We start from the raw sequence: 14,992 nt of genomic DNA on the forward strand, positions 1-14,992 counted from the left end.
AAAAATATGCGCTGATGGATTGGATCAAAGATTTAGAAGGGACACAAAAAGAGGAGGAAAACTATAAGTTGCTGACAGTTTATTTCCAGTGGCTGCTAGTTAAAAAATCATTGAAAAGGCAAAAAATAAATTGAATAAAAAAGTAGTGGAAAGAAAAACGGAACGTGTGCACTGAAAACAGAGGTGCTGTCTTGCCAACACCATTAAGACCGCAAACGCTGGACAACATATGTATGTATGTTGGTACATATGTATGTGTATAATGGTGACAGAGTGACGCACAGTGGATATTTATTGTGAAAATATAGCACAGGTGACGTCAACAATGAAAGAAGATGAGTGAATGAAAGAACTTAAAGCTAAAACAAATATTGTCGCGCCCAACCTTGGCAAGTTTAGCTTAACGAATAAATCTATAAGCAATTTGTCACTGCGACTCGAGCGGCGAGTGCTATTAGAAATAGTAGGTATTACTGGAGTAATATCTCTGAAAATTAAGTTTTCACAAAAAATCTATCATATTTCATTTCTCGATTATCAGATGCAGCAAAAAATTGATTTTCACAGTATCCGGTAAGTACCTACAATAAATTTAATTTCTTCGGATACTTAAAAGTAAAATTCGTATAGTCTGTTAAGAGTATTCCTTTACCTGCATGTATAAAATTTTCGAAAAATACAAGAAGAGGCCTCACACGTATTCACACCTAGATGCTCTGTGGATGGCAGCGGTATTTTTTTTTTTTTCATCAATATTATATTTTGCTTATCATTTCATGTTAGTGTCAGTACCCAGTTTGGAGTCCAAGAACATTACATGTGTTGTCCCGTTTTGGAAGGTATGGTAGGCAGGTAGGTCTGGTGGCTAACAAAAATTACACACTTAAACCTGCCGTAGGTCCATTGTGATTTTGGAAGGTATACACTACCTTAAATAATTATAGCACTGGGGCTTATTGAGAAGTTTTGACAATTTAATTGTTTCTCATTTAATTGGAACAATTTTTTATGAAAATATAGTTCATTCTACTATAAAACCCATATAAATCTATGCTTTTAACTTAAACAAACAAAATTACAAAATTTTTTATCAAAATTACACACATTTTAATTACAATTGTTAGAAAGATTTCGCTCAAAAATCGTGTTGATAACATCAAAACACACACCATAAATTAGAGGACAAGCTCGGATCTTTAACCATTCACTGCGTTTTACGAAGAAATTGTCTTCTCATTCTGGATTTTTTTTTCCTTTCGTGAACTTTTTTTTTTGTTTTTAATTTCTATGTGCATATTTTTGTTTAATTAAATATGCAAATAATTTCAATTTATAATTTAATTTTTCACTTATAAATGAATTTAAATACATTTTTTTTATAATCTAATTATAAATTCCAAATTTGTGTTCCCTTAGTTCACTGAAGAAGTGCATTTCTCGCATTTGCTGCAAAAGTTTCATAATCCAAGATACCAAAATGTCCAGAAAAAGGACTTCCTTTAATAGAGCAAAAACATATTTTCATATAATGAGCTACCTTTAATAAATATCGCCATCGATTTTTTCAACAGCTTAAAAAAGCTTGGTAGTAATTTCTGCACATTTATTAAAAAAAAAATTGTTTGCAGCAAATGACCGATATGTTCCAAATGAATGTAGTACTCATGTAGGAAAATTTATTTTACAAGTTTCTATAAGCTTTGCAAAAAATTACAAAAAACAAAAATTGCAATAATTAAAAAATCCAAAATTGCTTATTCGCGAACGGCAAAGGAATTTTTATGAAGAGCTTTTTTATCGCAGAAATACACTCGGAGATTTGCCATTACTTGCCGAGGGGCGAGAGCTATTACAAAAAACCTTTTATACGATGCTCGAGTTTTAGAACCCGAGCTTCACCGAATGGTAGTCACGCACTTACTACCGCCACGGCGGCTGTCTTAGTCTGCTACATGTTCTTATTAATTGACGAAAACTAGTAAAATTAAAGTATTTTATAAAGGTTTCCAGAAAGCCTCACTTTTCTGAATATTAAACTCACTTCTCTGTAGAGTTAAAGTGTAATATTTCTTTTGCAATTCTTCACCCCTTAAGCAACATTTTCATATTACAAATTTAAATTTATAACAAATAACTCAACTCAATCAACTGATTTTCAGAAACAACTGGATTACCATTAGAATGACCAAACAACTCTGCATAGGGGTATTGAAATGATCGTAAAGAGAAATAAATTAAAAGAAATAAACGCTTACTCATAAGGGTCACACTTTCTGACGTTACATGCAAATGAATATATAACAAATTCAACCGGCATGTTGCAATAACCATTATTGCTTCAGGGTCTGAAATGGCTATGCTAACAGCTCCTCCTAAGCCTATCGATTCCTTCTAGCAAATAAGTGACCGTTTTGCTGCTTTCTTAGGTTCCACGATGCACTAACTCCTACAATAATACGCTTTTGCTTATCCAACAACCTGCGAAGTATGGTCCAGAAGAACTGCATTGCAATAAAATTGGGAAATTGGGTTGTTTTGGATACAAATAAGACTGAAATATTAGAAACGATTGTAGCCTTTCAAACCAATATTCTTAATACGGTAAAGCTCTTATCAGTACACCGCCTCTGTTGCCATTCCTGGAAGTACAATAGTTTTTTATAATTTTCTTCCATTCTCTTTGAAAACTAACACACTGTATTGTCAAACACTAGACGCCCACGAAAAAAACAACAGCGCGTCATACAATAAATTTAGAATTTGTTTATATTTAATAAACACAGCGTACGGCAGCAGTAGAAGCTGCTGCCGCTACAAAGGATGCTGCGATCACCGATCACCGAGACTTCTTATAACCAAATGTGGGAATTTGAAATAATACTTTGTACACATTGCTGTATTAAAATATTTGTTAATAGTACATCATCTTCCATTTACATACCAAACTGATTGCAAACACAATATATAAATGACTACTTAAAATTTCATGGAAACTGTGATGGAAACCACAAAAACAGAACCACATTTGAAAAACACGAAGCGCACAAAACGCTTCCAAATGAAATGCATTGGAAAAACGCTAAAAATAAATGGCAATAAATTTAAACAAATAACTGTTCGACTGAAGTGGTCAATGAGCTCAAAAACAAAAATTAAAATTATAACAAAAGGGAGTACTTTACAGTACAGAAAAGGCGTTTCATAGTAGTACGGAGCAGTTGGGGGAAGGCCCAAATCAGCAGCGTGTGAATACGTTGGCTGACTAAAACTGCTGATACTTAGGCAGAAGTATAGCAAAAAATAAATAAAAACAACAACAGTAAGAACAACTAGCGTAAAACAACTGCCATGACTCAACACTAGCTTGCCGTTTATCTGTGAAGTCAGAAGCAGCATTGACAGCATCGGCGACTTGAGTAGAGGAATGCGCGTGAAAGCGCGAAAGACCGTTACTTGGAGATATGCGACGGTTAATTGGTGACAAAAGGCGGCGGAACTGGGGCATACGAACTCATAAACCCAGTGCAAACTATAAACGTTGTGGTTGAAACGATTCTATAGCAGATTTTGAGCCGACATTGCGCGTGATGAGATGCTGGAAAAGTGATGGCGGTGATGTTGAGAAATTGGATGAGTCGATAGTGAATCGCTTTGCGTGCTCACTTTACTGTGTTTTTTTTTTTAATTTTGCTTTTCATTACCTGAGCCAGTTGGCGCGGTCGCTTTGAATTTCGGTGTGAACATGCTGCTCGATGGTGTCTGCTCTGTAAATTTACGAGAAAGAAGAGGAGTGGGGTTGAAGTGGATATATATACTATATTTTTGATTTTTCCCTTGACAGTTATTTAGCTAGCGTGATATATGTGACACTTTAATTGGAGTGTAATTTTGGAGATTTTGATATTTTTTGTATCCATCTTCACTTAACACAAACGCGCGTTACATCACTAGCAGCACAGCACTAGAAATTAATTACTTTATTTTTTGCCACAAAAAAATTTTTTTACACAAATGCATAGTTTCAATTATTTTTTTTAATTTTGTGACAGTAAAAAACACAATTAATTCTGTTTAGTTTTCTATTTCTATATATGCGACTAACCCTGTCCCATTTTGTTGACCCGCCTCTACAAAATTTTATATTTCACAAATAATTTCAAAAACGTAAAAACACAAATAGAGACCGAGAACGCGTTTTTTGTGGGTTGCGTACGCCTTTACGTCCGCCGCTCAACTTGTACCAAATTTTCGATTTATTTTGATTTTATTTTTGCTTTCGGAAAAGCTATTCGAATCGTGTAGACCGCGCAGATGGACGAATGTTCTGAAGCACGAACGGGCGGACTACATATTGGCTGCTGGTTGGTCGGTCGGTCGGTCGGTCGTCTCAGTTGGCTGGTGGCAGAGAGCCTGCCTATACTGTATTCGTTTGTTGTTGTTTATTTTTAAGATAATTTCGAAAAAAAGCCGCCGAAATGTCGGACGTGGCATACAAAAGTTTTTTTTTCTTTTGTTTTTACGAAAATCATGAGAGTAGAAAATAGTATATAAAATCGTTCGTAAACAATATGCGGTCTGTACTCTACAACGCGCATTGGACAGTTTTGCCAACAGAAGTCAACAAGCCGACAAGACTAATGTGTAGTATAGCGGTAGCAGATGAATATCAGGAGTATTTTGGAAACGCTTTTGTGAAAGTTTTTAAGTTTTCTTTTTAAGAATTCGCATACTCATACGAGCGTTGCCCACTGTGCTGTCCTCAGCTTAAACTCCTCAAAACATCTGAAAGCTTTTTAATACCGTTTTCACAGCCGATAGCTCTCCGTTTGTTTTATCCGCCATTTTCATTTGATTTAAGGTAGGAATAAGTGGCCGATCACCTGATTGTTCCTTAAACATACTAGAGTAAATTTATAAAACAGTTACTGAAGCGGCGATCCCGTCAAGCTATTCAATTTTAGAAGTCTTCGGAAATTTAAAGAGCATTTAACTTGTTTGGCTCCACTTTTGCAGTTTTTAAGAGCATTTAATGTTTTCGGTTTCGGAATCATTGTCATCGTTAGACTTTTCATAATTTACAGCACGTCGCACCTAAAGACACCGAAATTAACTTTGAGAAGATGTATCACAATAAGACCGGTAAGCTCTTTTGCCGAACACGGGATAGAAGGCTTGAAGGCCTTGCTATCAAAATCCTACAGTTGAGACGTAGGAAACCATTCATGCTGTAGTTGCTGACATACAGGTCACTCTAGATGTTTCAACAATGAGCACCAGCGAACGTTTGGTGCCGATAAATGTACACGAAGATTTGAGAGAGAGAATTAAATAAATCTCGAGAGATGAGAATTAAATAAATCTCGCAGACCTGCCGAATAGATTGGAATATGAATATGATGAAGTTTTGTTCAAGTAACTTTTATATCAGATGAAACCCATTTGAACTAAATTCATTAGCAAAACTGTAGAGTATGGAAAGCAATTCTCCATCAGACGGTGTGTATGTTCAGTTCAAGCAGCAGTGTAGTGTGCAGTCTCATTAAAATGCATTGTTGGGTCCTACTTTTCTTAAAGAAAATGCGACAGATTTTAGGGTCCAGATTACTGTAAAGATTAAGTTTTTTAAAACAATTTTTTTTCAAAACTGTGCCGAAAGAGAATTCATTACAACTCTGTGCCATTTAAGAGTAATGGAAGAGCCGTGAAAATTCCGGGGATAAAGTTATTTCAAGAAATTCCGCATTTTGTTAGCCTCCCGGTCTCTCCCCGGACTAACATAAGAAAAAGTTGTAACCATTCATAAAATGTACATAAATTGTAGAGAATTGTAGTAATACTAATATGATATAGTGTGAATCTTATTTTCACAAAAGTAGCCAGTGAGCGGTCGTAGTACTCTTTTAAATATGCTTTTTCATGGTACATACTATAACACACAAATCTTATTTTCGAATATTCCTGCGAAAGTAGAAAAATAATAGGACTATGAATAAGTTCGTGCGGTTTTACAACAGATGGCGTAACTTGATTATTATTCCATCGATCCACATTTCCAAACATTCATTGGAGAGCTACTGTCGTAAGGCACAAACGTCAGTATAAGTTTTTTATTTGAAGCGTAAACAACAATATTTTTACCACACTTGAAAATGTCGAATTTCGTGCCAAATAATGTGTTTTTGCGGGGAATTCTTCTTCATTATTTTAATATGAAGAAAAAAGCAGCCGAAAGTCATCGTATCTTGGTGGAAGTTTATGGTGAGCATGCTCTATCTGAGCGAACGTGCCAGAAGTGGTTTGCACGCTTTAAAAGTGGTGATTTTGGCTTGGAAGACGAAGAACGCGAGGGTGCGCCGCCAAAGTTCATGGATACCGAATTGGAGGAATTGCTCGATCAAGATCCGGCTCAAACGCAAGAAGAGGTTGCAAAAACTTTAGGAGTTGATCAATCAACCATTTCCAAACGTTTAAAAGCCATGGGAATGATCCGAAAGGTAGGCCATTGGGTGCCGTATGAATTGAAGCCAAGAGACGTTGAACGCCGTTTTATGGCATGCGAACAACTGCTTCAACGGCACAAAAGAAAGGGTTTTTTGCATCGAATTGTGACTGGCGATGAAAAGTGGGTCCATTACGACAATCCAAAACGTCGGGCAACGTATGGATACCCTGGCCATGCTTCAACATCGACGTCGGCGCAGAATATTCATGGCCTGAAGGTTATGCTGTGTATCTGGTGGGACCAGCTGGGTGTTGTGTATTATGAGCTACTGAAACCGAATGAAACGATTACGGGGGATGTCTACCGACGACAATTGATGCGTTTGAGCCGAGCACTGCGAGAAAAACGGCCGCAATACGCCGATAGACACGACAAAGTTATTTTGCAACATGACAATGCTCGGCCACATGTTGCACAAGTGGTCAAAACATACTTAGAAACGCTCAAATGGGATGTCCTACCCCACCCGCCGTATAGTCCAGACCTTGCGCCATCCGATTACTATCTCTTCCGATCGATGCAACATGGCCTGGCTGACCAGCACTTCCGTAATTACGATGAAGTCAAAAAATGGATCGATTCGTGGATTGCGGCAAAACCGACCGAATTTTTCACAAAGGGAATCCGTGAATTGCCAGAAAGATGGGAAAAAGTAGTAGTAAGCGATGGACAATATTTTGAATATTAAATTTGTAACCATTTTACGTCAATAAAGTTTCAAATTTCGAAAAAAAACCGCACGAACTTATTCATAGTCCTATTATATGCCATAGTTTTAAAATATTATTCACATATCCATATACATATATTTAAATATAAAAGCTTTTCATACAGATGTATGAATGCATATATATACTTGTACCATACATATGTACATATTCAAAAAAAAACTTTCACTCAAAGCAAAAGCGTTAAGATTCTGAAAGCTCCGAGCTTATTCAATCTACTTGGATGCTTTTCTATTCCAAAGAGTCAATATACCAAAAGTCAATTCAAAAACAATTTTTCAGACTATATAAATACAAATCTACAAATATATACTCGTATATATTTTTTGTACACTGCGCAGCTCATTAATATTTATGAGCATCCAAATACGAGTACCTTCGGCTTTTCACTCAGATATTGAGTGTTAACGAGAAAATCATCAGGTGTGATTGCATGATTGTGTATTTAGCGCTATACTGCGGTGGATTATGCGCATAGTGGGAGGAGAGCACAGTTTTAGAGCAGCAGACAACAAAAACACCAAACACTTAAGCCGACTACCCAATCGAAACTGCAGCGTCAATCTTTTGACGTGCTTAACTAACAGCTTGTGCGTTGAAGGAGAGGGCTGCCCAACTGATTCCTTGCCAACGTAAATACATGCATACATATTTATAAAGGGTTTTCCAATAAGAGGTGTTAAGATTACTGGTTTCGTTGCTTGTGTGGCCCGTAGCGCCGTCTTGGTGAAAATAAACGTTGTCCAGATCAATACCATCCAATTCCGGCCTTAAAAAATCGTTAATCATCTCTCGATAGTGCAATCCATTCACCGTAACTGTTGCTCCAGCTTCATTTTCAAAAAAAGTATTGGACCTTACTTACTCCACCGGACCATAAACCGCACCAAACAGTCACTCGTTGAGGATAGAGAGGCTTTTTAACAATAACTCTTGGATTGTCTAAGCCCCAGATCCGACAATTTTGCTTGTTGTCGAAACCACCGAGGTGGAAATGGGCCTCATCACTCAAGATGATTTTTTGATAGAATTCCGGACCATTTTCATGTATTTCAGCGACCAAATCAGCAATGACACGACGTTGTTGATGATCGGCCGGCTTAAGTTCTTGTATGAACTGGACTTTATGGTATAAGCCTTAAGACCCAAATCCTTATGCAAAATACGGTGTAATGACGTTTGTGGAATGCCTAATTCCAAAGAACGACGCGGAATGGACAAACCTGGGTTTTCTTCAACACTAACTTGTCCCAACAGCTCGAATTTTTTCACTAATTTCTGTATTACGGTCCGACAAGGTGCTTCACGATGACCCTAAAATGTTCTAGTTCTACAAACCGTCTCTGCAAATTTTCACCATTTCTATAGTGAATTTTAATAATTTCAATGCGTTGTTTAAGCGTGCATCATTCCATTTTTATTAATGGCGTAGTTTCTACTTGTCAAATATATATAATCTATAAATTTTATGTCCAAAGTGGCAATTTCGACGTGAGTGATAAAGATGGCGAAGAAGGACCGAAAAAAATTGAAGATACTCAGCCAAAGCAATTATTGGATGACGACGCATGTCGCACCTTTGATTATATGTTGGGGATCAGAAGGGTGTCATCTATTATGAACTCTTTAAACCATCTGAAACCATCATTGGCGATCGTTACCGACTGCAGCTAATGCAATTGAATCAAGCTCTCAAAGAACAGCGGCCGGAATGGTATGGTGGACATGACAAACTGATTTTGCTGCATGACAACGTCACTCGTTGCTAAATCGGTCCAGATGATAAAATTCTTTAAAATATTATTAATTTTATTTATATTCATTTCAATATAGTGACTATATGCATTTGTGAAACACACTCTGCTAAAAGCTTTAATAGAAATTGTTCCAAGCAAGAGTTAGTTATACATTGGTTTACACGATACAGTCACCGGCTTTTCGAAATTAATTTTCAGGGCAAGAGGTTAAATATTAAAATATTTTACAGCAAAGTCCATCTAACTCAAATCTTCCAACTTCGAAGAATACTCAGAAAAATTCAGTAAATTTAAAAAAATTCTCATCAAAAATTACAACGCTGAGTCTTGACAATTTCGTTTGCAGACAATGTTGACAATTTCCTTCCATATAACAGAATTCCAAATATGTGACTCCAAACTTTCACTTTATTAGATATACTAAAAGTGAATGAGCTATAGAGCGCATACTGAGAAGTTTTCTAGAGACTCTCATTAAAAAGTGGAAAAGTGACAATTTTTAAAATTGTTAAATTTTTGTAAATTTCCCAAAGTTTGGGACTTTAACTTTTAAGGTTTTTGCTATATAATATAAACTGTATTTTTTTGGAACATTTACGAAAAAAATTTACCATGGAAAAATTTACGATTTGTAAACAGATGAAATCATTTAATTATGCAAGCATGGAAATCCTGACAACGTCGAAATATTTCGAAGCAATTTTTCGAAACTCAACCTCGTCGCCAATTCTAAAATTTAGTAATTTCACATAACGTAAAACGCAAGGAAAAAGAGAGAAAATACCACTTAATACATTTTTTTTTTGCAAGTTCAACTTGGTCTACAATTCACACGTTCGTGTATGAAAGATAGAAAATGTTTTTTCGAATAGCGGTCATTCCTCCGCAGGCAATGGCAAGCATCCGGGTGTATTTCTGCCATGAAAGAAAGCTCATAAATAACAGAGGCGGTCCCCTTTAGGTCCCCCCATTTCTGGAAAACATCAAGACGCATACTACAAATTGGAAAAGGAGCTCAACTAAACTCCCAAAAAAAGGTGTAAGTGCCAATTATACATAAGTTATAAGAATAGCACTAAACCAGGCAATACGCCTCTCGACCAATTGGCTCCAAAAGTTTTCAAGGTTCATAAAAAGTATCTTTCGTACTAGTTTTGACTTTTTCTAGTTCACACCTCAAAGCGTTTTCAGATTTAATGTTTATTGAATGTAAGTCGTCACATATATAATCCGGTATCAAGTGAAACATGGGTATTTTTGCACTTTGTATTGTATTGCTTATTTAACAGTCTCACCTAGCAAGCTGACTGCCGTAGGAAGATATTGCAATAAGGAGAAATATCAAAAATAGGGTACAATGAATAAAATAATTAGGATATGAAAGAAAATCAGTTGGCCTCAATTTTGAGCAAAGTTCGCCAAGCGTTTTATGCTTAACAAACTTTAGACTTGTAAAATTAATAGAGGCAAAGGAAACAGCTTCACATAACTTATGATAACTCACATTCGTTGGGCTGTGAGCCCTATAAATAAAAAATGTTATAAATTTTGACCTTTTTAAGCTTTGCTCTTTCGCGCATGACATTCATTTCATGCTGCTAATCATCGAAAAAATTGCATGAAGTACAAATTGGAACTGACTGGTGCCAATCAGATAAGCGTCGACGTCAACGTAACAGCCATTTACATACGTTGCCGTCGCATCAGCTGCCTGCGTCAGCAGCTATTAAAAGTCTAATGAATGATTACTAAGGTGCCGCCAAACTTTCGGAAACTACTTTTTTATTCTCCACACTGCGATAATCATCAGTTTCTCGCTGTACTTTTTAAAATTAAATTGTTGCTGCTTGAGTTTAATATTGTCTACTATAACGGAATTTATCTACTTAAATGCGTGTCAGCAGAAAGTTACTGTAAAAAATTCTGCAGAAACTTTTTAATCTGTTTCCCAATGGATTCAAATAAAAACACTCAGATTTGCTCTCTGAAGCCCATTTCGGCCTAAGCGGAATTGAAAATTTGAAAAATTGTCGACTACGTGAAAACTATAACCCTAAAATTCTCCATGAGACAGAATTGCACTCAACTCTAGTCACAGTGTGATGCGTAGTTTTATCCACGATCAAATTATTTAAACAAATTCCACATTTTTGGAAGGCCTCCCGATTTCTTAGTTCTGACTGCACTTGAAAATTTATTGTAAACACATAAAATGCCCTACCAAAATTGAATAAGTTAATTGTGCATGAATAATTTTCCGTAGCGTGACTTAGAACACTAGGACTATGGCATCCTTGATTAGAGATTTGCGAGCCGAAAACAACAAATTTTTTCGAGATTTGTGTGTAAGTTACTCAGGCGTAATTTATTTTTGTTTTTGTAGGAAGCTGCAGCCGCTTATTAAAAAGCGAAAAACTTTTGTGGATATGACAGCCATTAAAGTCGTAGAAGAAAAAGTTTAACTGAACTTGTTTTTTTCTAAAACATCAATGATTCCCGTATACAACTCTCAAAATGTCAACAACTTAAGGGGTAACACCACTGTAGAAATTTAAAAAAATTGATTTTTTTTTATAAGCTTAAAAAATTCTTTGAGCCTTTTAAAATACAGAACAAAAAGTTTTATACGTTACCGAAGTTTATTTCATAAATATTTTAAGCTTTTAACCAAGCGTTAGTGACTGCTACCTAACGACTTCTCCAAATTTCTAAACTTTAAACGCGTTTTTCTCAAAACACGTTTTCTGAAATTGGCACGCAGCATAACTCAAACAATTTGAAATATTTTTAATCAGGTTTTTCACTACATCTGTATAATAACCTTCTTAAGAGAAGAGCGTAGGGGATTTTCAATAGATTAATTTAAACGATTGTTATAATTATTTAAGTGCCGTTTTTTTAGTCCAAAATGCTTGCCTTCCTTCAAATGCTTGCTAATTCCACAAAAATAAATATTTTTTAAATCCCCTACGTGTTTCTCTAGCTACTCTTATCTAGATTAAGAAAAAAACTGTTTCTTTGTTCCAGATTAAAATTTGCACCCTCTGTGCTGCGTGCCGCGGAGCTCTTTCAAGAGAAACCACATTTCAAAAATGCCTCCTATGCCGCCATTTTATAAAATTTTTCGATCAAACTTTGTAGTTTTGTATTTTAGTATATAAGTAATAACTTCCCAAATCAGAGTGATTGTTTTCCCTTTCCTTCTATACAAAAAAAATCTTTAAAAATCGTGTTTATTTCACGCGTGTACAGTGGTGTTACCCCTTAATTCAATGACAAATGCCATGTATTAAGTCAGTATTATTATCAGGTAACTTACAAGAATGATAGAATGCAAGGTTGCTCAGATTTAGCGAAAATCGCAGCGTAACTGCAAAATCGCAACAACAATACCAAGTTAAGTTAGGTTAATGGAAACAATGCAAAAAAGCAAAAATGTGTAATGGAAATAATTTAATTAAAGATCATTAATATTAATAGGATTTAGTAATGGTGAAGTGTTTTTTAAATTATGTGTTTTGCCTTCGACGTAAAGTGTTTTGCCTTTAATATGAATGACGCTAGTCTTCGCATGAACTGCTTCTGGCCTCCGGCACAACTCGATCCACTTCTACTTATATTCCACATTCGTTGGGAAAGCAAAGAAAGTGCAATCAATCAGTAACTTTACTTTTATTTTTATTGCCATAATTTAACACTGCCCGCCTTATTTTTATAGGTATTTTAGCAAAAATGGTGGAGATCACAAATTATTTAGCAAAATGTTCAGTTGAAATATGGATATTTACACATATAAATACATATACACAGGGTTGTTTGTAAAGCAACGAAAATAAAATTCTTAAGGCACCTTTCTGGTTTAGAGACGTGAAAATTAAAGGCGTTGAAAATTTTTATTCATAAGATCAATTCTTTATTTACAAAAACAAAAAATTTATATTTTTTATGATAAAAAATTGGTTCCCCTGATTGGGCTGCTCAGGTACGTCTGCAAAAAAAAAATTCGGTCGATTATTCATCAGGAGATATGTCGCTATGATGGGTAGCAGATTTACAAAAAAAAAAATTGTTTTAGATATTTTATCTGTTTATTGGAAAAAAAAACAAAAAAAAAGGATTTTTTTCATGTTCTCCCTCTTAAAAAAAATAGAAATATTTTATAAAATTATAATTCTGCTACCCGCGAGAGCCACAAATCTGCTCAATAACATATTAAAAATTCAAATCAATCGGTTCAGTGTGTTTTGTGAAAATACCAACGCTAACTCCGAAAAAATAGTTTCGAGAAAAAGAAGGTTAACGCGCTTATACCTGGGCGTCGGTCGTACTCCAAATCGGTCTCGTTTTAAAGGACTATAACGTCTAATCTACAACGAAATTCAATATAAAAGTATATTTTTGAAAGTATACGATAGTTTATACGTGAAAAAAAATCGATTTTTTCGAAATTCTAGACCAGAAAGGTGCTTAATTTACGTCAAATTCGCTGATAGCGGTGATGTATTCTCCCAAAATCTACTATTCAAATTTTGATTCGTATACAAAAAGTATGGAATAACAGTAATTCAACATTTGGCTGCAGAAGAATAATTCTATTATTAATATTTTTGAATTGAGTCATCATTAAATTAATATACCACACCAATTTGCAAACCATGTCTCGCGACAAAGCTCGAAAAGTTTTACAACACTTTCCAGAATAAGGGATACTCGCTATTTAGAGCAATGCAGACAATTTGAAATTAATGTGAGATAAATGAAAGAACTATCTCAGACTACATTTCGGGCCGTCATGCGAGAAAGTAGATATTTTTGACATCGTCATGTCTGACAGCACCTTTAGGTAAGGTCAGACGATTGTTTCCCTAACCCAGAGACACAGTTTATCGTAAGTGGTACACACTTGCTTACTGCATGCTACAATTTTTCTTTCACTCTACATCACTACCCACCGTCTGTTTCCTATCGATCATTTTCAGCGACGTATTCAGCAAGCATCCCCGATTTCATATGCCTGATGTTGCTTTGTCGCTTTGCCTGACGCATCATGTCATGTCTGATATGAATTATGCATACATACACCTGTGTTCACAATAATAGCAGCGCGATATAAGTTTTAATTGTGTTTTTATGCTTTAATTTTTTGTTTTTTTATTTGTACTTTTTAATAAAAATATAGTTTATATTATGACAAAAACTTCATATTCAGAGTTTCTAATTTTGTTCAAAATTAAAAAAACAAACCTTTAAAAAATGCTCATAAAAAATTTCAGACTTTTTAGTCAGAATTCTTAGACAAGTTCTGGGTAAACAGTTGCATAGTTTTTTCTTATATCTTTCGCACTTCAGCAAACAATTGCGAACCTCCGAGTGTATTTCTGCCATGAAAAAGCTCCACATAAAAACCATGTGCCAGTCGGAGGCAGCGTAAAACTGTAGGCCCCTCGATATTTATATATATATTTTTTAATTTTGACTAAAAAATGTGAAATTTCCGAAAATTTTATTGATAATTTAATTTTTTCAAAAGGCTTACAAAGTTTTAAACTTTGAGTTGCATGAGTTTTGTTGTAATATGAACTATATTTTAATAATTAAAATTAAAAATAAATAAACAGTCAAATCTTCGCAATATGTCACGCTGCTATTATTGTGTACTCAGGTGTGTGTATGCAATTTTACTTCACATATCATCATATATTCACATGTGTGTATATACTCCTATTCACAATCATACGTTGACTTTTGTACATTTAGATTGTCTCTATTTGACATTTGCTTGTTTAGACAGAAATTACCAACAGCTTCTCACTTCGTTTGCTGGCTAAAATTGGATTTAATGACACACATTAAGATAGAGATGTTTCGTTTAAAATTTTGTAAAAATATTTTGGTGGTTCAAAATACGCACAATAAACAATAATATTAAGTGTGAAACATGTTCGGGGTCATTAAATACGTGGAAGTTACATGTGCATATAAAGCTACCGCATAGCATAGCTTTG

General features: G+C 35.1%; 1 protein-coding gene across 20 annotated transcripts in view; it reads right to left on the bottom strand.

Annotated features, from left to right (window-relative positions):
• The window catches only part of LOC128868776 (sorbin and SH3 domain-containing protein 1), a 139,151-nt gene that overhangs the window by 68,864 nt on the left and 55,295 nt on the right, over positions 1-14,992 (bottom strand). For 11 of the 20 annotated variants that reach the window (XM_054111283.1, XM_054111260.1, XM_054111264.1 and 8 more), the window contains one exon: positions 3,702-3,764. The exons of 7 other annotated variants lie outside the window; for them this stretch is intronic. In XM_054111283.1, coding sequence (XP_053967258.1) covers positions 3,702-3,764 — 63 coding nt within the window. Of the gene's footprint in view, positions 1-3,701; positions 3,765-4,102; positions 4,246-14,992 lie in introns of those variants that run through there. 2 more of the 20 variants (XM_054111277.1, XM_054111276.1) reach the window with 1 other exon arrangement.

Source organism: Anastrepha ludens, chromosome 6 (genome assembly GCF_028408465.1).
Source record: "Anastrepha ludens isolate Willacy chromosome 6, idAnaLude1.1, whole genome shotgun sequence".
Taxonomy (NCBI): domain Eukaryota; kingdom Metazoa; phylum Arthropoda; class Insecta; order Diptera; family Tephritidae; genus Anastrepha; species Anastrepha ludens.